At 46.3% G+C, this 25,038-nt stretch overlaps 1 protein-coding gene across 8 annotated transcripts in view; it reads right to left on the bottom strand.

The window, feature by feature from the left end:
• Positions 1-25,038, bottom strand: part of PLXNA4 (plexin A4) — a 407,314-nt gene that overhangs the window by 177,777 nt on the left and 204,499 nt on the right. Inside the window, exon 5 of one of the 8 annotated variants that reach the window (XM_035315935.1) lies at positions 8,475-8,564. The exons of 6 other annotated variants lie outside the window; for them this stretch is intronic. In XM_035315935.1, coding sequence (XP_035171826.1) covers positions 8,508-8,564 — 57 coding nt within the window. In that variant the 3' untranslated portion in view covers positions 8,475-8,507. Of the gene's footprint in view, positions 1-8,474; positions 8,565-14,461; positions 14,650-25,038 lie in introns of those variants that run through there. One more of the 8 variants, XM_035315937.1, reaches the window with a different exon arrangement.

Raw genomic sequence — 25,038 nt, 5'->3', positions numbered from 1 at the left:
TTGGGTTAGATTTGAATACCCTGAGGTTTCCAATTCTGAATGCACGTCTGTCTTTCCCAGACATATTAGCTGATTATTAGATCTACTAGAGGGTAATGCTTCTATTTAGATCATTTTCCCTAAATAAATTAGCTGACACTTGAAGATACAGAGAATTTCCCACACATTTGCCTGTGGTACACAGACTACTTTTTCTGCTTTGTTTAATTATTAACTGTAACTACATGCTGCATTGCATTTAGCACATCGCTGGGTTGTGTTAGATGAGTAGTTTCATTGCTTCTCCCTAATTCTGACAAGATCTGGCCAGGACATATGTGACACGTGTCTTTTCTTCTGCTAATGCCACCAGCTACGACCACTGCAGCCTTCTGTGTCACAGAAGCCTACCAAACCTCTCCTGCAGATCTTCGTGGTGGTAATTTTAGCCAAAGGCTCTGGCTCCAGGGCAAACACTGGTACAAAGATGAGCAAAAATCACAATGTAGCTCACATGCAAGACGCCCTGATTCACCTGCTACTTGCTTGTAGTGTTTGTGGATGACGGCCTTTGGGCCTTTGGCTGCAGCTCTGAACCTGGGGTCCACAGACCACCATGGATGGTGCTTCATTCACTAAAATAAGATCATTTTATGGCCTTATGGCATCTTGTGGTCCATGATGTAAGTCCATTCCATGGTTTATAGCATCTCTGTACCACCTTGGGAGCTGGTGGAGGAACTGTGGTGCCTGAGCCCCAGCTGGACACGTAACATCCAAGCTGGTGACAGTGGTGACCCATTCAGTCAGCCCATTGCCCCAAAATGCCAGGCTTTGGCTCCTTGTGCAGCTAACAGAGAGAAACAATCATTAAAAATGTCTTTGAAACTTATATAATAGGTGCTTTGAAGGCAGTTCCTACTTTCTCTTCTGGCTGTAGATAAAAGGTCTGGCAGTGCCAAAGAGCTGCAGTTGGGTTTGCTTACTGTCCCCTCGAAGTTATCACAGTTGGTGTGAGGAACATGGCTTGGGGCTGCTGAAGGATTTGAGGAAATTCCTGCAGGGTTTGATCAAGAAAGCCCTGCCAGCCTGTCCAGCTCTGTGTGTCCAGCACAAACCAGACTGCTCTCGCTGGGACAGCTGTCCTGCAGTGACTTAGGGAAGGCAGAGTTTGTTGGAAAGTGAGCTGGGACTGCTCAGCTTGGCGTGAAATCCCTGGCATTATACAACACACACGGCACACTCCCTGCTTCTGAAACAGATGGAGTTAATTCCGGGCCAGCGTCTGCTTTGCAAATATTCTCAGGAACAGCTATCCTGATCAGTAGCATGGCTACTACGCTCCGAGTCATCGCAGCATCCAGTTACTGCATGGCATGGCCGAGCACAGTGCTCGAAAAAGCCCCTGGTCCATGGCCCCACCAGCTCGTGGCTGCTTCCCTGGGAATCAAAGAGCCAGGCTGGCACGTTGGGGGTCATATAAATACATCCCTGCTCCTGCACATAGGCTGCATGAGGCTGGGATGAAAAGGGCCTAGGCATCCACTCCTGGGAAGGTGGTAGGGAGATGTTGGGTTTGGAAGCTCCTGGTTGTTTGTAGGTCTTGGCTGTGCCTGGTATTTGGTGTCCACCAATCTCTCTGAGGTCGGAGCATCCTTCCTCCAAACAAGATGCAAGACTTCCCTGAAGGTCTTTCATACAGCCACATGCTTCCAGCCCTCTCCTTCCACCCCTGTACCTCCTTTGGTGAAAGAACATTGTAAAAATCAGACTTTTGATTCTTGTTGGAAAATCTGCTTTTCTCATTTGCAGGAAAATTAGTACAATTCATAAATGATCCATCCATCCACGTAGATATATTTGGAAACTACTTAATAGAATATTCACCCCCAAATAAGCCTCTTTTCTGTGCAAATAGCCACATGAGGATACATGGCAGCTTGCAATAGCCTTATAAATACTAGGCACCTTTGCTTTCTTATCATTATTCAGCTCCTGGTGCCATGAAAGTACATTATAAATGTAACCATTAAAAAGTTGTAGTGAGAACTTTAGTCGAAAGAACGTGAATCTTTTAAAAAAGTCTGCCCTGTCAATCCATGGGTGCAATCAATGAAAACTGGATGAAAAACACGGAGCAAAAGTATGTGATGGGTACAGGATATAATGGCAAAAGCTGGGAGAAGGTTACAACTCTTCAGGAGTAGAAGGTAGGAGAAAAGCTAACAGCAAGCAATTCTTCCTTTGCTATGTCTGCCAGTCCTCAATAAATACAGCCATCGATTGAGATCAAACAGAGACAACAATAAAAAAATATATATTTTTTCTCCTCTCCTTACCAAAATATTAAAACAAACAACAAAGATGGTTTAAGTGATGTGTAAAAAAATATATATATATTTAAAAAAATAAAAAAAATATTTCTCTAAGGAAGGGGAAAATGAGCAGGTAACTTTTAAAGATGGGACAGACACTGGCCCTTAACCCAATAGCCTGGAAGATGAAGTGTGCATCCAAGATGCAGGAAAATGCCTCTGAACCTCCTGACAGACCAAGGAACACGTACAAATGGTTCATACTAAGCCAATGAAGATAATAATAGCGTCTACTTCAAGAGGCCACAGCATGCATTTCGCTGGTCACAGCCATCCACATACATGTCCAGTGGAGGAGAAAACACAAATGTGATTAAAGACTGCTCGAGGATCAAACATTTGCAGCTAGCACAATGAAGACATTTTTCCCATTAATTGTTCTCTTGGTTGTTTTTGTTCCACAAAAGTAAATACATATATACTTTGTATTCTTCCAAACTGACTAATAGACTTTTTCAAACAAACCAACTTAGTTTCATCCAGGATTTTCTATTTCCAGAATACAATGAAGATTTTCTTCGCTGCTTCCCAGGGAGAGGGAAAAATGGTAGTTTCTACAGAGGACAAAGTGTGTTTTCACACAAAAACTCGAGCTGATGGTTTGCGTGCTGGAAGCACAATGAAAGACCATTGGAAACTGGGCAGGGTTTCTGCTCTGGCTTTATCAGAGCTAGCTCCTTTCTGTATTCAGGAGTCCCAAGGGACATGCGTGGCAGCAAAGAGAATGCCCATGAAGGCCTGAAATTCATCTAATTAGGCCACTTTTTGAGCTTGCTAATGGTGGTCTCCAAGCTGGTTCACAGCTGGCTTTCCTGGCGTAGACACCCCATGAGATGGATCATGGCATAAGAATGACTCTATCAGTTAGATCTCAGCTGACAAGTCAGATGGAGATTTCCCCATGGTGGACATGGGTGAGTTGAATCTCACTTGCTAAGTCTCAGTTTCCTAAGAGCTCTCTCCATTCAAGCACAGGACACCAGAAGAATACCAAAGTCAGTATCAGATTCCAGAAGAGGTATCCAAGAACTTCAGCTGAGATAAGCAAACCCTATGTTGTCAAAGCAAAACTTGACTTCCGCACATCCCTACAGCTTCAGAAAAGCCACCACGATTCCTATAAACACATACTTGCCCAATGAAGGTGTCATGATGGCTTCTGCGATACCATCTTAATGCTGCCAAATTAGTGGACTGAAATCAGTGAAGAACAAAACCATGAAGACAGTGGTGGATTTGCTCTTCTCATCTATTTGACAGCTTTATCTGTATATGGCCTTTCTTACACCTGGTTGTGGAACACTGCCAAATATTTGACAATTTCTGTTGGGTATTGGGGCATATTTGCTATATGCTGAGCAAACACGCCGTTTGCAAGCAGATCTGCAGGCGGGTTTCCAACACCTGTGGTTAGTCTCCAGATCTCTTCCAGAGTGAGATTTTTTTTTTAATCTTCTCCCAAGCAAAGGACATTATCCAACGTCAGCCATCACAACACCAGTATCTGAGGTCTCTTCAGATGTCTCTTATTTTATTGATATTTTGGAAGGAGTCCTAGAGTATACCAGGGTATCAATGGGAAGAGTTCTGCAGAAACTTTGTTTTCTTTCCTAGTTTCTCTGGCTTAAAACTGACAGGCTTAACCCAAAATAAGGTATAGACCAGCCACAAGGCAAGGGACAGCCAATGAAAAGAAATGATGCTGCAGGAGACACAAGGTAACTCTAAAGAAGTAAGGCTTGGTGGAACCAGAACTGGGACAAGGATGAGGAGCACTCAATCAATAGCCAAACTTCCCCTGAACATCCCATTTAGCCCTGCTGAGGCTGTGAACTGTCAATATGTTTGGAAGCCCAACATTCAATAAAATACTTAACCTCCTCCCTACGTATATTCCCATTCAGTGTGGTACTCCAGTACCTGCTTACATTTAAGCAGGTGCTTAAGTGCTCTCCCCAACAGGAGCCTAATTGCGTTGTGATTTGTCACCTGGATGCTACAGGTAGCCTCCTCTCCACAGGTGAGTTTTACTCAGGGATTTGAAGGACCACAACTGCTTTAGCTCTATTTCTATTCTATCTATGGAGCCTGGGGATCCAGTTAAAGAAGGTAAAGCCATTAAAATTACAGGCATTTTAATTCTGTTCTGAGCAATTATGTAAGCCCTATCTGCTTGTAGAGAAAGCCTCCCTGTGTCAGAGCTAATATTAATTTTAAATCTCCAACCTTTTCAAATTAATGTGAAACTGTAAGTTTCCACATTCTTTGATTAAACATTCTGCTGTGTAATGACTACTTTATTATTTCCCCCCTCCAAATTACTGATTGTTGTCTTACATTACAGCCTCATCGGTACTTATTAAATTAACAAGACTGTGAAACACTTAATGAATCAAAACTCATCAAGTGTTTCCAAAGTTAATAACTAATCTAAAGATTTTTTTTACACTATATCTGCATGTGAAATTTATACATTCCCCACACAATCGCTGAAGTTCAGATGGCCCTAATCTCATGAAAGATTTATTACCGCACAGCTCTGTGATTTATTCGACGTTTGCTGAAGCAACACGTAGTGTGTGTGGGGAGGGAAGGAGTGTCTTCATTTATTATTTAATTTCCAAGGCTCATTCCAAGTTCTTAGGGCCCCTCCACGTACGTGTCTGCAGACTCTCGCCAAATAGCAGTTCTGCAGTTGTAAATTGGAAGTGGAAACTGGGGTGCACAAGGTATGGCCTAAATCCAGAGAAGAGTGATCGTGCAGCGATGGGGAAAAACAATGGAAAATGTACTATTTTGGGTTCCAAAATAGAAGACTGAAAGGAAAAGTGGTTTGTTTTTTTACTTCAGGATTATGGAAAAATAGGCAAACCTTCCTATCAGAAGCTAAGAGGAAAATTAATATAGGGAGGACTTGCAGGCTAGATTATTGGAGGTACAGCAGATAACTGAATGAACCAGTGTGACAACACCCTTACCCCAATAAACCTATATCTGGGCAGGCAGTACCATGCTTTATAACAGCCATACTTTAATCCTGAAGAGTCCAAACATCCCTGAAAGCAAACACTGTGCCCACAGATCATGACCATGAGGACAGTGAGACACTGGGAGGGAAGAGACTGACGACAAGTGACCGTGGGGCTATATGGGGTAGGGCAGGGTGGAGACCCATGCGGGTGGATGTGTTTGTGAAACAAGCACAGTGACAATTGCTAGGCTCAGACAGGGCCACCCCCCCGTGTGACAGGGACCTACCTCAAAGCCCATCTCATCCCAGCCCCATGCCATGGCAGGGACACCTCCCAGCAGCCCAGGCTGCCCCCAGCCCCATCCAGCCTGGCCTTGGGCACTGCCAGGGATGGGGCAGCCACAGCTCCTCTGGGCAGCCTGGGCCAGGGCCTCACCGCCCTCAGAGTAAAGACTTTGAAGTCTTTTGGTAGTCACTAGAGCAGAACCTGCTCCAGGTTAATAGCTCAGCCTCTTCAACGCGGGGAGAAAACAGAGGTTTTCCAACGGATGCTGTAGCTACAGTAGAGCTGTCTGAAGGCAGCAGAGCAAGGGGAAATGCCCTTCCCAGTCCCATGCAGCCACCCCAACAGAGCCAGCTCCACTGTACAAGCCTGAGAGAGGGGCTGGCTCTGAGGTGGGGGGAGAAGATGGAGGGTACCTAGCAGTGAAAGCACTGAGAAATAAATAAATAAATAAGCAAACAAAGGGAAGGATGGTGGGATGGTAGGCAGTAGCAGCAGCACTGTTGCAGGCCCTGCTTCCAGCACCACAGCAGGCCCAAGCGCTCAGCTGCCCATATGGAGTCTCCAACAACTCCAACGGGATTTATGCTCTGTCCGTATAAATCACACCTCTCTGCCAAGAGAGTGATAAATGTGCCCCGCAGTGCTCCCCCAGGCCCCACTCCCCTTTCCCCCCCCCGTCCTGCACCATCTCCGTTCTCAGCTACCTCGGAGCAGCTGGATTTGCGATTACCCACTCCAACGCTCCATCAATCCTGGGCTCTCTTTTACCCGTGTAGGAAGAGAGATCCTCCATCCTCCTGTAATGACACTGCTGTAAAACACCGAGCCTGCTCCACGGCCTTGCTCAGTGAGGGCTCACAAGCAGGGAGCAGGGCTGTGATGAGAGACCAACGACCAAGCTGAGAGAAGAAACGCGACCCAGCCATATGGGGCTGGATGACAAAACCCGTCAGGCGTATACGGGAGGGGAAAAAATTCATCCACAATTTGTGTTGCAGCAGCTGAGACCCGCGAGTGGCCTTTTAACTGGATTTTACACCAATTCGCTATGATGCATTGTGAGGGGAGAGACAGGCGCAGAAGGGCCTTGGCTCAGCCCTGGGGGCAATTGTGGAGGAAAATGCAATTACATCTGGCTGCTGAACTTGCCCTTGCCTTCCCCTGGCTGTGTACATTGTGCTCTCACCTGGGAAAACTCATATGCAAAAGAAAGAAATTGGAATAAATGGCCCTGCCATTGCCATCAGTGACCCTATGCCCCTGCTCCTCATTCCCTGAAAAAATATGTTCACTCGATCCCAAGCACCGTGAGATTGCAATCAGGGGAAGCAGAGCTTGGACCGACCCTCACCACCCCTGCACCCTTCTCATCTCACAGGTGACAGGACTCTTGTCCCACTCTTTGGTGGATCCCAGAAGCATTCAGGACTGGTACCTCTACTGACTGGTATGGATTTCCACCCTTGAACTTACCACTTGTCCTCCATGACATGTCTGCTTTCTGGAGGGGGAGCTGCAGGACGTGACTACACACCCAGATGTTCATGGAAACACAGAAACCCAGAATGGTTTGGGTTGGAAGGGACCTTAGAGACCACCCCATTCCAAACCTTAGGAGATGCCTGGAGCTGAGTGCATCTTCAGGAAATGTCTGTAGTACACATTACCCTTAGGGGGCCAAGACAGCTTTCCTGCCTCTTTTCCATCTTCATCACAAGGATAATCATGAGAATTACTTAGCTCACAATGGGACTTAGTAAATTAATTCATGCATGTGGTCAACTAAGTGTTATCACCTTCCCTAGTCCAGTTATACCTGTTGATCTAGAGCATTTATTTGTCTGGAAACACCAAGATCTGGGCTGAAACAGTGACAAATTTGAGTTTAGCTACATCTCAATTATCTAGTTGTATCTGCATACCCATTCCTGAACAAGAGCAAAGTCCTCATGTGCCTGGCGCTGTACAGCTTCATCAAACCATGCCAGCCCAAGAGAAAGCACAACCAAATAAATAAGGACAAGCGGTTTCATGGTCATTTTATGGATGAGAGCTAATCTAAAGGAGATTTGGTGATTTCCTCAAGGTCATAAAATAAATGCCTTTCTGGCATAGCCTTCCCCACTGCTGGTGGGAAGAGAAACCAGCTATGCTGAGCCCCAAGCTATTGTCTCACCCAGGAGTCCAGACCCCATCAAACCCACAGCCATCAAACTGAGGGATGAGGACAGATCTGGATGTGGAGCCCTCCAAAGAGGCAATTTCAAGCCCGAGACCACGCAGAGCCCTCCAAAGTAGCCTAACCTGCCAGCAGTGTCAAGTAGTCCATAAATTATCCCGGAAGCCTTCTGGTTGTAATCAGTACTACTCCCTGATTACCCTTAGAACGTGACTCCGGGCCCCAGCAAAGAGTATTTATCTTGCATTAATTAGATTAAAAAAGCAAGGGTATTCAATACACTAACTAATCAAGTCGAGGGATCAATACAGCACGTGGCAGAGCCTTACATTGCCCTCACTCTGCAAGATGACAAGTAATGAATTGGTTCTGGAAGGTGCCCAAAATAACACTTTGTGAACTAACAAAGGGGAAACACGAACTTTCAACCCTCTTCCCACTGGAGAAGGAAGAGACAGTGCCAGTATGTACGTACCATTCCTGTAAACCACAACTGGTGAGGCTGAGTGGTTAAACACAGGTCATCAGACAATTTTGAAGGATATACTGCACTTTATCACCATTAACTACAGCACACCAATGTGCAATGTTGGTGTGCTGTAGTTAAAAAATAAAAGAAAACAAAAGACTTTGCAGCAGCCATCAGTAGATGATGGAAGTGCAGACTGCTCTGTTCCAGGCAGTGATGACTTACCCATGGAGGAATGGGCTTACTGATCATTTCGGGTCATTGTTTATTATGTTACAGGGCTGAAGGGGGGAGGAAGTCCTAGCCTGAAAGACAGAAACACAGAGAAAGGTGACCCTGAGTTCACATCAGCATTAAACTGGGAGTGAGAGCCTGTCTGGTGATGCCCTGCGGGCTGCTCAGCCCTTACAGGAGCAGCTGCAGAGCTCCTTCCATCCAGCAGCTTTACTCTGACCAGGATGAGTAGAGGAGACCCTGAGTTACAAGCACAACGTCATGGTGAAGGACTGTCCAAGCAACCTTCTAATCTCCTTCTCCTCTCTCCTTCCCTCCAGAGCTTTCCTCATCGTTAGAGGATACATCTTTATAAAGCCACGTTTGGTTGCTAACTCAGTAACTGCTTTTTTGTTAAAATGTCCTCGGAAAATCCATACCGTATTAAATTGTCCTGTTGGATCATTGCCTTATTCACAGCAACGATCAGCCAAGGATGGAGAGCACTCATCAGACGCTGTCTTCATTCTGCACGGGCTCTCCATTCACAGGTTTCACCACCTCTTCCAATTAGCCCAACACCATTTTCCAACCCCACCCACACAATTTTCCAGCCAAGCCGATGCCTCTAAACTAACCCAGGAGTTACCTTTGGAAGGGAAATGTACAGGAGAGTGAAGACTGTGCCACCTCCCTGGATAGGACAGGGAGATAGCTACCCAGAGCAGCAACACTACGCTGGAGGAATGTCGAATTTCTGAGTAATTAGGGTCTTTGTAAAATAATCAATTCTCATTTGTCTGTCTTGTATGAACCCTAATCAAACTGTCTCTGTTAAGGGAAGGCACAACAGCGAGACAGATGTTACGACAAGCTACCCCTGTGCTCTCAGTCACCATCTCCATCCCACAGCCTGGAGCTCTGTCCCGAAACCTGCAGCACTCATCCTGCAGAGCTGAGGCTCTCCCTTCTCCCACTCATCTGTCACACACAAAAACTTTTCACAGCATTTCTGCAAATTAGGCTCCGACTCCACTTAATTTTCCTCTCTCCCCGCGCAGCCCGAAGCACTTGGAGCCTGCACGGAGATGTAATGATCTCCTGATTTTGTTCTTGTGAGTCAGCCTCTGCTCGGTACAAACCTCTGAGCTAATCCCAGCGTGAGCAGCTGTTTCTGGCAAAATGAGGTACAACAGGGAGACAAAGCTGCTCCGGGTGTTCGCTTCCTTCTTCCTCGGGAGCTAAATCTTCCCAGTTAAAGTTCTCGAGGATGTCCATTAAGTTTATCGAGCTCACAGGAGGTCTCAACTACAGCTCACTGTTTCATGCTCAGCTGTTGAGATCAATGCAGCAAACATTTAACAATTTAACAACCTGGTGGGAGGGGGGAGGCGAGGAATGTGATTGCAATTAGAAGGGTGTTTTTTGTTTGTTTGTTTGTTTCTTTTTTCTAGGCATTATCATTAAACAGCAAATGTTCTACAACTGGAAACATGGCAAATGTCAGAAAAGCAATTGCAATTGGCACAGTCATTTGAGGCTGAGTCTCTGCTCGTCTCCAGGAGGTCAGTGGAAGAAGCAGGCATGGGTATTGCAGACCCAGGAGCTGGTTTGTCCATTTGAGGACTTCTGGGTGAGGTGTGAAGCTCAGATCCAATCTGATTACCATCTCTTCTCCCTGCCATGCCTGGGAGGACAGATCCCTTTTGTGCCTCCCATGCTCCGAGTGCAGTTCACTGATGCTCTGGATCCCTCATCCGCCCTTTGCTGTTGAGGAAGACAAGCTGTAACCCTCACCCTCTCACAGCTCTCCTGCCATGCATGGTTCCCTAGTTAAACACAGACATAAGCCTGCTTCCACTGGCCTCCACGAGAATGGCTAATTGAAAAAAGATGGAGTAAGATGATTTGAGGAGCCCAGGGATTTATAGATGTTGAGAAAGAAGATGCTCTCGCTGGTGCTCCTTTACAAACAGTGAAGCTTCCATTTCCCTCTACTAACTGTGTGGCTCACGTTAGTGCACTGGGCTGCAGCTGAGATCAAAACCCCACAGCTGATGTCCTTTACAGCCTGCCCGGTGAAAGACTTCTGCTCTGTTCTCAGCCTACAGCTTGGGGGAGGAGATGTAGAAGAGCTGGAGAGATGTGCCCACGATCTCCAGCGAGCATGTGCCTGAGGCAGAAACATGGCCCAGGTCTCTAGTGAATCTGTCCCCGCTCCTCTCTACTCTTCCCTGTCAAATCCCCTGAAAAGAAGAAGAAACGCAGACATTGAGATGAAAGGGATGACTAGGACGATGCACTTTCTAGGGTCACTCCATGGTGTAGCCTTCTAACTCACTCTGCTGTTACTTCATCTCTCCTTCCTGGGAGCAGCTGATTTATCTTTATTATCCTCCTCTGTTGTCACCGTCATTAAATTTTGTTGAGCCAAGAGACTCTGCTGTGTGCTTTAGTAATTCGATCAGAAAGGAGGGGAAGCGGAGCTGAGGTAATAGGCGGCGTGAAAGAGGTCAGGAGAAGCAGCCGTGGCGCATTAAGGGACATACAGATCCAGGCTCACTTGGAAATGGTAATCATACGGAGCGTGCCTGAGCAACTGGCAGCAATAATCTGGAGCAACAGTGACTCAGAGCCCTGCTTATTCCCCACTTCTTCCTTTCACCTAGCTATAGTCTCATCTCCCTAAGACCTGATAGTGCAGGGATGTCACATCCCAGGCTCCTTCCTCGGGTTTTAGTCTGTCTTTACCAACGCAAACCAGCTGCTGGAATTAGCGAGGGAAGAGCTCCGGCTTCGCTCTTCCCAACTTGCTGTTTTACATGCACCTCTGCATGAATTTGTGGGTTGTTTCATTTAAGTTTCAGCTGTTGAACAAGCGCAGTGGCAAAGCAATCATTTATCTGTGCTATTTTATTTATATTGCAAGAGTCCCTTGCTGAGAGGAGTCCCACTGTGCTGAGCCCTGCTGCAGACAGCTAGCAAAAGACATTTTGGTCCAATCTGAGTGGACAAGAGTGGCAGAAAGTGCTGGGAGAAAAGGATCTCCAAGGCATTGGAGGTGAAATTCATTGAGCTCTTGAAATTAGCATAACAAAGAGCAGAAATAGAAATTAATTACCTCGGGGGTCGGGACCAAAGCCCTGTTTCTTAAAGCCTAGACCAGCACCCCGGTTATGCATGCATTTGTACTTGAAGCACATCTCCTGCCCCTGTGTGTAAATCGTGCCCCAGTGAGTCATCCCAACGAGGACATGGGACCATTTCCATGATCCAAGCCCCAGCATAAGGCAGGAATTTCACCAGGGTGCAAATACCAATAATAGGGAATGCGGGGGGATATTGGGGAACGGTCTTAAACTAAAAGAGGATAGATTTAGATTAGACTTTAGGAGGGAATTCTTCACTATAAGATCAGTGAGAAGTTGTGGGTAACCCATCCCTGGAGAAGTTGTGGTGGGTGCCCCATCCCTGGAGATGTTCAAGGTCAGGCTGGATGGGGATGTGGCCAACCTGATCTAGTGCAAGGCATCCCTGCCATGGCAGGGGGGTTGGAACTAGATCATCTTTGAGCCATTCTGTGATACTGCAACAGCCTTGGATAAGGCTTTACAAAGAGAGCAGAGAACCACCTTTAGCCATAGCCATGTGGAATCAGAGCCTTACAGCTTAAACTGTGCAACACAGAGCAAGATGTCAGCACACAGCTAACCTTAGATCCTCAACATTTATAGCAGGCTGGGAAGACAGCCTCAAACATCATTATTTCGGTACTTCTAATAACATATACCCTCAAGAGAGACACAGATTCATCTTTTTTTCCCTTTCCTCCTGCTTTTTCCTAGTGCCTCATTACGCTGTGTAACATAATGTCAGTATAGTTATGTGTCCTGTGGTTAGACCCACACGAGTCCATAGAGCACACACCCCCATATACTTACCTATATGAGCACAGCAAGCAAGACTGTAATCTGTGAATTATGCAGACACACAAAACCATATTATTATGGTCAATCACATAAAACCCACATGTTTACACTGTCTGCGTGTCTATATGTAAAGAGGATAGGTTTATCTGATTTATTTCAAATGCTTTTTCGGGATAAAAAGAAAAGTTCCCGAGGAACTTTATGGACTACAAGTGATCGGTCTTATTCTTAGGAAGTGGCATTAATCCCACATTTGTCTTGACTAATAAAGGAACCTGCATATCTAAATCAGAGGGCAAGATCTTTTTGCACACACGTGTAGAAAACATGCACAGATTGAAAGAAACTGTCTGTTTTCTCCTGTCTCTCACCTTCACCTTCACGTGCTCTCATATGCACATGCACACACATGGAGACTTTGCGGATTCCCCAAAAGAAAAGCAGAAATAACACAACACCATGTACAAGACATATCCAGGATCCTATGCGCTGCCTGAGCTAGCATAGGTCCAGCATGCAGCATAGTAGGCAGCAATTTCATGGGAATCAATTATTTATTAGCTTTTGAGGGTTTTTTCCTTGAAGCTTATAAAGGGAACAATGAAAAATTACTCCAGAATTTATTCATTCAGCATGCTGGGAGAAACGCTGTGTGTCTGTATATATATGCAGATATGAAGGAGGCCATGCTGTGATCTTATTTTTTTATGAACAGTCTGCAAGTTTGCGCACACTACGGAAATAAGCAGAATGCCATAAAAAATAAAGGAGTAGTGAAGAAATCCAGCATCTTTGCAGACATATATAAAGAGAGGTATAGCTTGCTTTAGATGATGCAGGCGAATATTCACTTTCAGCTTAACCAGGCTGGAGCTGATCTCTGCCAGATGAGCACTTCTGTACCTTGAGGCACTCGGATGCTGTGCTAGACTTGGGCCACTGTCACAGCAAACACATAGATGTGATTGCAACTATCCTGAAAGGTCTCTATATGCTTACCTTCAATGAAGACTCCTAGATACTTTTAATTTTTGACTGCAGTTTCCTGTATAAATCCCAACCCAAATGCTGCTCAAACGTTTCCAGTAGCATCACGCTGATATTGGTAGCAACACCGTGCTGGATATCCCAAAAGCTCCAATGGGCTGACGTTGTTTTGCATCTTTTACTGTTCTGTGGTTCTTCATTACTGCTTTCATGATGAAACTTTCTACTGCAAGACTTGGACATCACCTTTGAGGTTTCGGTCATGTTCATGCATGTATGAAAATAATCTACATTTTGTTTTTCTTCAATTAATAATCATACTTGAAGTCCATCCTTCACTGTTTCTAAATCTTTAGTTCTTGAACTTTATTGCTGTATTATCTTCATCCTACATACAAGAGCTTCATGCCTACAAGTACAGTTCCACGGTGCAACAGATAGATCATCCTCCTACAGGTAAGGATCAACAGAGGTTCTGTCTAACTCAGTTTTTGCAAACCCTTCCTAATATCAGATATTTTTCTACCTGTCCTGAAATTCAGCACAAAAGCAGTCACTGTGTTTTAGATATACATTTCTGGGCTCCTAAGCCTCTTGGCTTGCAGGGGTGTTTTGATGTGGACACGTCCCTTATGATACACATATAGCAGAGAGGTGATTTTGGGGAGGTCGGTCCTGGTGGCCCATGCTCTGCCGAGTGAGGACAGGAACCACCGTGACGTGTTTTGAAGAAGATTGTTTAACACTCTTTGTTCTTGTGAGAGGTTATTTCAGCCCACCACGGAAGCCAAGGCATGACAGGGTTACCCAAGACAAGTCTTACCCAACTTCCCTTAGCAAATGGGTGGATCAGCAGGGAGCAGGACTCAGAAGTGTGGACCTCCCCAGAATTGCTCCCTCTTGGGCGGTTTGGATGGTGACAACTTCAGGCAGAGGCCGAAAAATGCTGCCTGCTGCCCTTTTGGCAGCCAGTTCACAGCTGCTGGTCCGACGTGCTCGCCTCCCGTTGGCAAAAGGTCTCCCTTCTCAGAGCTAAGTGCTTGAGGGATGCCCCTCAAAAAAGTGTTTGCAGCTTTGCCCCACTGGTTTTAGGGTTATCGGCTATTGCCCCAGCTTCCTCAGAGGAACCCAGCCTTGAAGCAGCTTTCTATATTCCTTGTGTAGCTTCCATCATCCCTTGGCACAGACATCCTTTCACATCCTCTCAGTGATGTTCCTGGCATCAAGCATGGGGCCAAACCAATCCCAGCTCTCCGGTGCACTTAATTAAAGCAAAATCGATCACTAATTGTGTCATGCTTTTCTGGGCACCTGTTCATCCACCTCTCACATGCACTAGCAATTAAATTTTACTTTGTCAGTGCAAAGGGATTGAAAAAAAAAAAAAAAAGGATATTAACTCCGGCCCAGCAGAAGGAAAGGAGAAAGTTTTGCTGGTGTTTGAGTCCCCCTGCGAGGTTGTCCCCCCAGATGCTGAGTGCCCACAACCCCTACAGGCCCCCTGAAGTGTTGAAAGTTGGAAGGGGGGGAAGGGTTTTGAGACAGAACAGCTCCCCTCCTGCCCGCGCCCATCAATATCGTGGATAAATTAATAACCCTGTTCCTGCCTGGAAAGCTCATCAGAAAGAGTGGCCCAGGGTGCTACATAAAAATAAATGTCAGACCCTGCTGCAAAGAGCCGGAACGTGGCCCCCAGTGACTTGTGAAAAATCACACGGGGACCATGTAGAAATCTCAGCCCTAAAACTCCAGATCCATGGGCTGGGGCATTTCTCATTAGCTCATCCCCTTCCTGACAACTTTCAAAGAAAAAGAAAGGCAGAACAGAATCATCGTTCTCCCCTGGCATTTATTGAAATGTCATTTGAATGAGACCAAACAATGCTTTATGTCCCTTTGGGTAACTCATACGGACAAAAGTCCCTAAGAACAGGAAAATTGCAACTCTGATCTCGTTAATGGGTATTAGAAGCACAAAACGCTTTCAAATGCACGCAATTATTTTCATCTGCTAATTAAGTGAGGGGGTGGAAGCTTCTTTCTAGCAAATATGGTAATATATATTGATCAGAAAAAAAAAAATAATGGTTCTTTACCAAACCCTGAGCACGATGCAAGGTTAAGAGACTTTAATTAATGAAAAAGCTTTTTTATGAAACGATGCCACCACTCAAGCAGAATGTGGACTCTGACCTCCAGTTAAGTGGAGACACCTCTTAAATATGACACCGCTCATACGAGCATCTTTCTAGGCCAGATAAATATTGAGCAGCCGGGCTGACAGCCCAGGCTGTCCTATTCTGCCCTGCATGGGTGGTGGGTATCCACTGCTGAGGTGACCACCCCAAAAATCACAGTCTGAGATACGGCTGGCTAATTTATGCCACCGACCTTTGAAGGCATCACCCGGCAGTCCAAGCATCCAGGCTGGACAAGGTGAGCGAGGATCCAGGAGGGATCAACAAGCTGTGCCCACAGAGCACGTCTCAGCCCGTAGCATCACCTCCTTCCATTACACTGCAAACACAAGGCCACGTGTACGTGTATGAGGAGGTGCAGCAGGAGCAGATCTATAGATATAAAGGACCTACGGACCCAGTGTGCTCATGGTGTGTGTTTCAGAAGGGTTACTACAAGCTGTACCAGTCTGAAAGCCCCCCTGGACTAACCACGTATTAGCACTGGCTATAGCCTTGGATCAGATCTGCTGGTCTGATCTGTTCGAGAGGAGCTGGGGTCACACAGGCTGAGTTATTCTGAAATGAGGATAAAAGCTGGTAAGTAGAGATAACTGGGAGATGTGTTACAGAGATTCACTCCTGATCTGAGTAATTTTAAAGCAGCATTGTAGATGCATCCACAAGCCCTGTGCTGTTTACTACCGAAAACAATTCCTTTGCATTTAAGTCCAGACTCCCACAGCTATCAGACGCCCGAGCTGCCACTGAAATTAAAGGTTTCTTTCTTTTGTAGTACACCTGGATTTATTTCCTAACTCCTCCAAGCACAAACAGAAATACAAATTAGCTCCTTCCATTATTTACTTTGATATCCGCCCTGCTTGTCTTGTTAACAGAAATATAATGAATTTCAACTGCAGCCAGGAACAAGTACTTTAATTGTTCAGTGCTACGCTGTTTACAGGATTATTTGTCCTTAGGAGGCACAGTCAACTCAGACCGAGTCCCACATGGATGGTAAACTTGCAGAAGCTAACCTGCAGCGTTGTTTCTGCTACCTGAAAGGTAATATATTTACTTTTACCCCACTGGGATTCTCCTGCAGCTCAGACCTGTATAGGACAGACGCCAAATTGCCCAGGATGGCAGAATTATCACACCGCAGGGGTAGAGAGGAGTCTTTGCTGCAGGATTTAACTGATTAGCTTGAGTACAGCAAAGCAACTACCAGCGTGTCTTCTACGAGCAATAGATGGACACGGCCCTACCTAAACTCTAACCTGGAGCTTCTTTACCTAGCAGGACAGACCAGAGCTGCTCAAGTCAGCTCGTGATGGAGTGTCAAGCTTGTTTTGCCATAATCTCCAATCTGTGGGAAGAAGAACACACTCGTCCTGCAGAATTGCTGGTGTTTTTGTATTTGTTGTGATGTTTCTGCTGCATTTGCGACGGGTGGTACCTGAGCACCCGAGTTCCTCAGCAGAGTCACGGAGACCCAGCTGGAAAAGGATTGCGGAGGCTGAAAGTGATTGCACCCAGCCTTGGGTACATGCAAGGCTGAGCTGAGGGTGGTGCACCCGGAAAAAAAAAATCAATAAGGCAGGGAAAAGTAAACAATATTCAACAGCCCTCCGAAGGGAACACTTCCTTCTAATCACAGGTTTTTATCTTGCTCCAGATACTGTGCAATGAATTTGGTAGAAGCCAGCAGGGCCCAATGGAAATCCAGAGAAAAGCAACATTATCCGGTGAAACATCAGACAAATATCGACTTCTCTGCAAAAGGCTTACTCAGACGCCCTCGGAGAGTCAATATTTGGTGGGGAGCATTAAAATTTCACAGGCCCTTGGCCAAGGTGACTTTCTGCAAGTCGGGCTGAGCTCTCTGGCAGCAGACCTGCCACCCCTGGGCAGAGGCAGTCCAGCTTTCAGAACCCCCTGGTCCTCCTGCTTATTGACAGCAGAGCAGCATCCATCTGCCTTTTACTCTGCTAGGGATGAAAATATTCAGTCTGCGGGGAAGGACTGTCTCCTTTCTGTCTAAGAAACAAGCCCAAGATCCCAATTCACCCATTGCGAAGGAGGAAAAGAAAAGGCAAGCCTAGAGACCACTCTGATGGGTGCTTCATAAATGCTGCTGACACGTTGGAGAGATTGGTTGGAGGATTTCTGGCACTTTAGCCCATGAACCTGTATGGCCAGGCTCACATCCAGTTGCAGTGAAAGGGATATTTCCTGCTCCATGGGAATTGCCAGTCCCCATAAGCTTTCAGGAGCTCATGACTACATTTCCTGTGCATTATAGCCCATTATGCAGATGCCTTAAAGTAAATGTAAATCACATCAAGACTAATTGTAAAGAGCTTTTCGGTCCTGAGAATCAAAGTGCTTTGAGACGGCTCCTGATGGTTCAATGGCCCCACGTTTCTGCCCTCTTCCCCCCTCACTCTTCCCTTGCCTCCATTCATCCACGCTCTGTGATGTCCCGAGCTCTCCGAGACGAGGCCAGCGGGCTCGCTGGGTTAATTAAATCAGCATCGTTTGATGTCTGGAGCTCAAGTGACACACACGTTTCTGACCTTGTCCTGTTTGAGGGAAGGGTGGTTTGTGAAGCATGACAGAAGATCAGTCCTCCTGCGGCTCACACGTCTTACCCAGATGAAGGCATCGCCACCCAGCACCTTGGTTTCCCCCTCTTGTTCGCCGGGACAGAAAACACCAGCACATTTTTTCTCTATATTAAGGCTCCCCCTTTCCTGCTTCCCTTCCTGGGCTGTCATGGGGCAATAAGATGTCAGGGGATGAGGAAGACTGAAAGGGACAGCTCCCCTCCTCCCCGCTCAGGCTGTGAACGCGAGGCTAATTCTATTAGCCCAGGCGCTCCATTAGCCAAACAGCTCCTCGCCAGCCCGGTGCATTTGCAGATGCATTAGTGTAATGGTGCTGTGCTTTGCCAAACACATGCTGCCTTCCATCCCAGACATGCCCCCCAGGCAGAGAAGGTGATTTTCATATATATAAATATATATATGATATATATCTAAGTTTATACCGGAGCATCCAAAGTTGCCAGCAACTTCAGAAGACACTGATCACACAGGGGGGTTACAGAACAAGGTTCGTGTTTTGTAACACCCCTTGAGGTCCAACACAAGTAGGAATATACATGTACATGAGAGTTCATCATACAGCTGTTAGGCTATGTGCTTATGATCAGCCAACTCTCACAGCTAGGAAAAAATAGATATATATAAACCCGATTCCCTATTTTCTGCCTTACGTGCTTTGAGGTTTGCAGAAATCTGGCATGAGCAGTGGTGAATTTCTTACACTAGCACAATGGTGTTTCTTCTTTTAAGTTGGAGAGGGAGGGATGTAACTCAGTGGTGGGTAATGGCTGTGGGACATGGCTTTTCTCTTGCCCTGTGACCTGGCATGGACAGTACAGTGGAGCCACAAATGTGCTGGATCCATCAGTAGGTCCAGTTTTTCTGTAAGTCCTGTAAGTTCCCTGTACTGCACAACCCTAGGAGAGGCCACAGCCAGAAGGTGTAATCACGGAGCTCGTGCATCACCCTCCGAGTCACCCGCATCACCCCCCAGCAGACCTGTGGCACGACAGAGGAAAGATGTCACTAGGACAACTCATCCACCCCAGTCTGCTCCCAGTCTGCACCAAGGAAGTGGGAAGTCAGCAAAAGCCTGTGGCCTCTTACAAAATCCAAGATAACACTAAGGAGACAACAAAAATCTGCACCAGGTCTGAGTTGCACTTGACCACTGTCACAGCCAACAGCAGAAAGAGCAGCACCCCAGCCTGAGAGCAAATCACTGAGCCAGAACAAATTTTTCCCCGCAAATTTGGCAATAAATCCAAGGCCGCTTTCCAGTGGAGAAACAACAACAACAACAAAAAGTAATGTTTTTGAGAGGCAGTGACAGAAAGGAACAAATCTGAGGAAAAAAACAATCCCTTTGAAATACACAGGGTATTTCCAGAGACCTCACCAACCTGGGAAAGAAATTTTCATCAGCCCAGTAAAGCAGCTGGCTATTTTTCTAGGATCCAGGGGAAAATGGTTATGGTAAAACGTACAAATAGTCTCTTTATATAAATATATATATATATATATATTATCCAAAACTGCAATTATTTAGCAGGTATGATTTGTCCTTCCTTCCCTTAAATAGTCGGGTGAGGAAGCAAACACAGACGTGCACTAAGTCATCCGCATACATCAAACAAGAATACTTTGGAATTCAAAAGACCGTTTTGTACCAGGACCAGCTTGCTGCTGTTCCTCCAAGTAGGAGGTACAACAACCTAAATATGCCTGAGCACGTCCCTGGGGATGACAGGGGCAAGGAGTCAGTGCGATTAGTTGGATATACAAACTTTGTGCCACAGTTGGTAGTAGGTGGATTGATTGTCAGCTTAAAAAGAAAGGCTAGGAAAGAGAAAAGGGAGGATATTTGGCTTGTGTGGGAGCAGGGAGAGCCTGCAATATTTGCCCCGAAGCACTTTTATCTGTTTAACTATGAAAATTAATGAAAACAAATGATAGAAGGCAATAAATGGATCTGCAGCTAGCTACCCTCGCGGAGGGATGCTGATACACTGTTTGCACATCTAATGTTTGTTTTGAGACTCCACGATCTCTGCAGGATGCTTCAGTGCATATGGTGTTGTCACTGTATTTCTTCTGCCTTCTTAATTTATTGATCCGGGGTAGGAAAGTGTCCCCGAAGCCCTGGATTGGTTTCTGAGCCTCCCTTTGCTGGGAAGGGGGCGATGCACCCCAAGGAAAATGACCCTGCAGGAGCTCGGGTGCGGAGCTGGGTGAAATCCTGGGTCCTGAACAGCAGCAGGAGCCACTGGCAGGTTGCAAAGCCAAGGTCCCCCATTGATGCACTAAAAAACTAAAAACCAAAAAATTAAAGTCTTTCTGGTCAATGACACAGTGTCTACATCTGTGCTTTTTGGGCACCACCACTGGCTGGTCGAGAGAACATCACCGCTGACATTCTCAGCCCCTTCTAGACCTCGTAGTACACAGGGACAAACAAAAAAAACCACAAACATTTATTATTATTACTATTATTATTATTATTATTATTATTATTATTATTGTATTTTATTTTCTAGCTGCCATCAGTTTAGAAGCATGAATGCAAGGCTGGGAAGGGACATCACAAATCCATACTGAAAAAGACCATTTTCTCCCAAATAGTGCCCATACCTGCCTCCTCGGTAGGGCACAAATAGCTGGATTTTGGGGCCGAGGATCGCAAGAAGTGTTTTTCTCTTCGCAAGCCCACGGTTAAGATGGACTGTGCAGACACTGGGTGTGTTTTCCCAAAGGTGTGAGCTCAACCTTGGGAAAGTGCTGAGTAAAGGGGTAAGTAATTAGTGATGGATAGCATGTTCACCAAGTCCATTAGCTGGAAAGAAAAGCAAATCCACAGCACGCTCAGCTGGAAAGAAAAGCAAACCTACAGCATGCTTTGCATTCCTTCCCGGCATTTTCCTGCCTCATGACAGCATCCCAATGACCCCCCGCGTGTCAGGTGGCTCCCCCCAGCTCGGTGCTGCTTCACGTCTCACGGGGGACTGGCATTTCCAATCAATTAGACATGTCACCGGTGAATTTCTCTGCTAATTACTGGAGTTTATTATGTCTAAAGCCAGGTTAAATGCAGAATTCCTGAGGTCAAATGGGGTCGCCCAGACAATCAGTTCCACATTTGCCATAGCAAAAGAGCCCCCCCATCATCAGTCACTGCCAAGTGGTTCGTAATGACCAACCCGTCAGTTAATGGCCTGAGGTGAAAGTCTTGGGGGTTGATAATGCTCTTACAGAGGAAAAAAAAAAAAAAGGAAATAGTGTAGAAAATGGCCACCTTGAAGCGGATTATAGCACAGATGCATGAACCCACAACCCTTTGTTGGTCTGTTGGGGTGGCAGGAGATGGGTTTCCTGTAGAATCCGAGAATCATTAAGGTTGGAAAAGCCCTCCAAGATCATCTGGTCCAACCATCCCCCTACCACCAACGTCACCCGCTAAACCATGTCCCTAAGCACCACGTCCAGCCTTTCCTTGAACGCCCCCAGGGATGGTGACTCCACTACCTCCCTGGGCAACCCGTCCCAATGCCTGACTGCTCAGGCAGCTCACAGAGAGCAAGAAGAGTCTTCCATCACACTAGTTTCTGATTCTGATCCAAATCCCTGGGGTTTCAAGGGTGTCAAGTGAAGGCACAATGAAAGCTAAGGTGCTCCCAGGTGAGGACCAGCAAGCCACATCCCATGAGTTGCTCGAAGCTGTGCCATGAGCTCTGTTATCTCCTTCTTCACCCCTTCGTTGGCTGATGATGGACACAGTGGCTGGGAGATGGTTTTAAGCCAGGGAAAGCCCGAGAGGGCTGTTTATGAAAAGCAGAGCTTCCTCCAGAAGGAAAAGAAACCCATCTCCCCATCTGTTCTGGAGACCGAAGGGTTTCCAAATCTCTCCTGGCTCATTTCCACGCTGCATCCTGTGGGTGAAAGACGTCCTGTCCCTTACCAGCATTTTGCTCGGAGTCAGCTGTAGCAGAGCATGAAGCAGTTCAGCCCAACCACAGCACACGGGGAGGCTCAAAGTGCTCAGTGCTTGCAGTAGCAGCTGCCTGAAGAGCTCTGCCTAAATGTCAGAAACGTATAATTGTTTTCAGAAACAATTACAGGGAATGCAAAAATAGCAATCAGGGAGTTACACACATCGTCTCAATTCAATGGCTGGCACATGAGTTTATTTCATGAAGAAGCCAAAAGAGGACCCCTTGAATTGTTGCCTCTGCAAGCTCTACCTAAAATATAACACTACTCAGTCTTCCCTTCTCAGGCTTAAAGGCTTCAGGATGACCAGAAGCAAAACACCTCCTACAGCCAGAGAGGTGCTGCAGAGCCCTGACAGCCCACACTGTCAAGTTCTTCATGGTCTCTTGCACGGATTTGGCTGTCCAAAACTCTGTACCCCAAACACTGCCCAAGAATGGCTTGGTTTTCCTCCTTATAGCGTCTAGATGGGGCTAATCCCTTTGGGGAGAGAAAGAGAGCTGAGCTCTAGAGGCACAGGTCACACTGTGCCATTTGGTCTCCGTGTGTACCCTGATTTATTGCATTTATTAGTATAGACGTTGGGAGAAAAGGACACCTTGTCCTGATGGAGATCAGGTTGGTGCAAATGTCTGCCTGCCTCCTTTGTGCCAGCGCTCTGTGAATTCAGGCAGAGGAACAGGAGTAGTGTGAATCAACCTCCACCAAAACACGTTCCTGCTGTGGTGATTGAAGGGAACTCAAGTTACCTGTGCTTTCTGAGGCAGAAACTACCAAAAAGTGAACTTCAAAAGTGCCTGGAAGATTCCTTCCAGAGAAAGCTTCCCAAATGACGCCATGGGAGCAGGGAGTGTGTATGAACATTGCCTTTCACCCTCAAGCAACCAAACATGCTTTACAAGCTCATGGGTACACCATAGTCATCCGTGGCTCCAGGCTCTTGGAGAAGAGGTACAAGAGTAGTTTTGCACATAGGAGTTCAGGACTATGGGAAAAGAAGAATCCCTTCATCAGATGAATTAAAGGAGAGAATTTCCAGGTAGACAGAAAGCCACGGATAGCATTGGGATTGAGATGAGATAGCAGGGCTAAGAGTTTAAGGACCATTATCTCAAAAAGCCGCAACGTCAACCTGACTCAATGTCGTGTGGGGTACATGGCAGAGAAACTGTTCTGTCCACACACAGCACCCACTGAATGGGCAGACAGCCACCTACTGATCGATCCACACAACCCTCTGCATCAATTTACTGCCCCCTCAAAACTCCTTAACCGCACAAAAACCCCAGGATTGCCCTGTTTGTTATATGGACACAACCTCGTTACAGCGCTGGGTGTCTTCCTGGGTTGCACTGAAAAATAATAATAGTAGTAGTAATAATAATAATAATAATAATACACCAAAAAAATAGATTTCAGGGACTCCCATTAAAACATCTTCCTGTTAGGAGATGCTACACGAAAATCGTTTTCCGGGCAGTTGAGTACACTTGTATCCAAACACAACTGGAAAATACAGCATGACATCAAAGTTCTTTTATGATAGAAATGAGCATAAAAGCCAGCTCGCCTTTCAAGGGCAGGTTCTGGAATGGTTTCATTTTCCTGGTCCTCCTGCACTCATCTAGGATGATAATGGCTATATCATGCAGTATAAAGTGATGAGAGGGGATTTAGCAGGGAAATAAAGCAAGAAAGGCCCAAGGCAAAGCAGGCAAAAGGCAGAGAAAAATTGTGGGGCACTTTTAAAAAGTTCTCCCTGGGTCTGACAACAAAATGCTTATTAATCCTCATTAACAAGGAGCAGGCTTACGAGTTCAGGGCTATCACACACAAAATAAATACTAAAAATTGTACTAGAAAAAAAAGCTTAAAAATTAAAATTAAAAGCTTAAGCCCAAGAGGCATGGAAGTGCCTGTACCGAGGATTTCCTGAGGCAGGGTCTCTGTCCTGGCCGGATCCTCCCTCCCTGGGAGCACTGGTGCCCAGGTTGGGCTGGAGTGGAATACCAAAGCAGGGGCTGATTAACCGCTGGTGCTTTCAAGTGACCTGCAAATGTAAGGTCTGAGTGTGGCAGCGGAGAGGAGGAGACCTGGCTGTCACTGAGATTGGAGGAGACAGATGTTTAATGGAGTCCAGGATTACAGAGCTGCCAGGCTTCACATATAATCACCAGCTTCTTCGGTTTCCTCCTTTCTTCTCCCCTTCTTCTGGGTCTGTTACAGGGTCAGGGGCTGGGGGAGGAGGGGGATGGAGATTTTCAGATTTCCAGCTAAATTCCTTGAGCTGCCCTTAATACTCTAACCTATTCCCAGCTGGAACCACAGCCTAGCAGTCTGCCGGGGCTCAGAGAGATGGGAGTGGATTTATTTATTTATTTATTATTATTTTTTTGGAAAATAAGAGTATTTCTCTGCTCAGCAGGCTGTGTTTGGCTCACCGAGGCCACACCACAGAGGAACAACACTGCAATCGATAGTGCCCAGATGACCCTGGGCCCCAGGGGAGACATCTGCACAACCTCCCACCCATCGCCTACCCGTGAGGATCAATAGTCCCTGCCACTTCTCACCTAGGGAGTGACTCCACAGATGCTTTTTGTATTAATGGGCATTGCTCTGCCTTTCTTCCAGTCTTACCCATTTCGTTTTTTGCTTTTTGTGCAAAGGAGGAGAGCTAGCGCTTTTTGAAAGCAGAGCCCCAGATGAGAGCCAGTGAATTAGAAGGCTGAATGTTCCCACTAATAAACAGGGGAGAGGAGGAGGAGGAAGACTTGGCTGCTGCTTAGTCCGACCGACACATCTCATTCCTCACATCACAACCCCAGAAAACCCCCTACAACTGTGTCCACCATAGGGAAACCTTGAGGCAAG

The sequence above is a fragment of the Oxyura jamaicensis genome, chromosome 1 (assembly GCF_011077185.1).
Source record: "Oxyura jamaicensis isolate SHBP4307 breed ruddy duck chromosome 1, BPBGC_Ojam_1.0, whole genome shotgun sequence".
NCBI lineage: Eukaryota > Metazoa > Chordata > Aves > Anseriformes > Anatidae > Oxyura > Oxyura jamaicensis.
The sequence above is the reverse complement of the archived record's forward strand: the minus strand, read 5'-3'. Positions and strand labels throughout refer to the sequence as shown.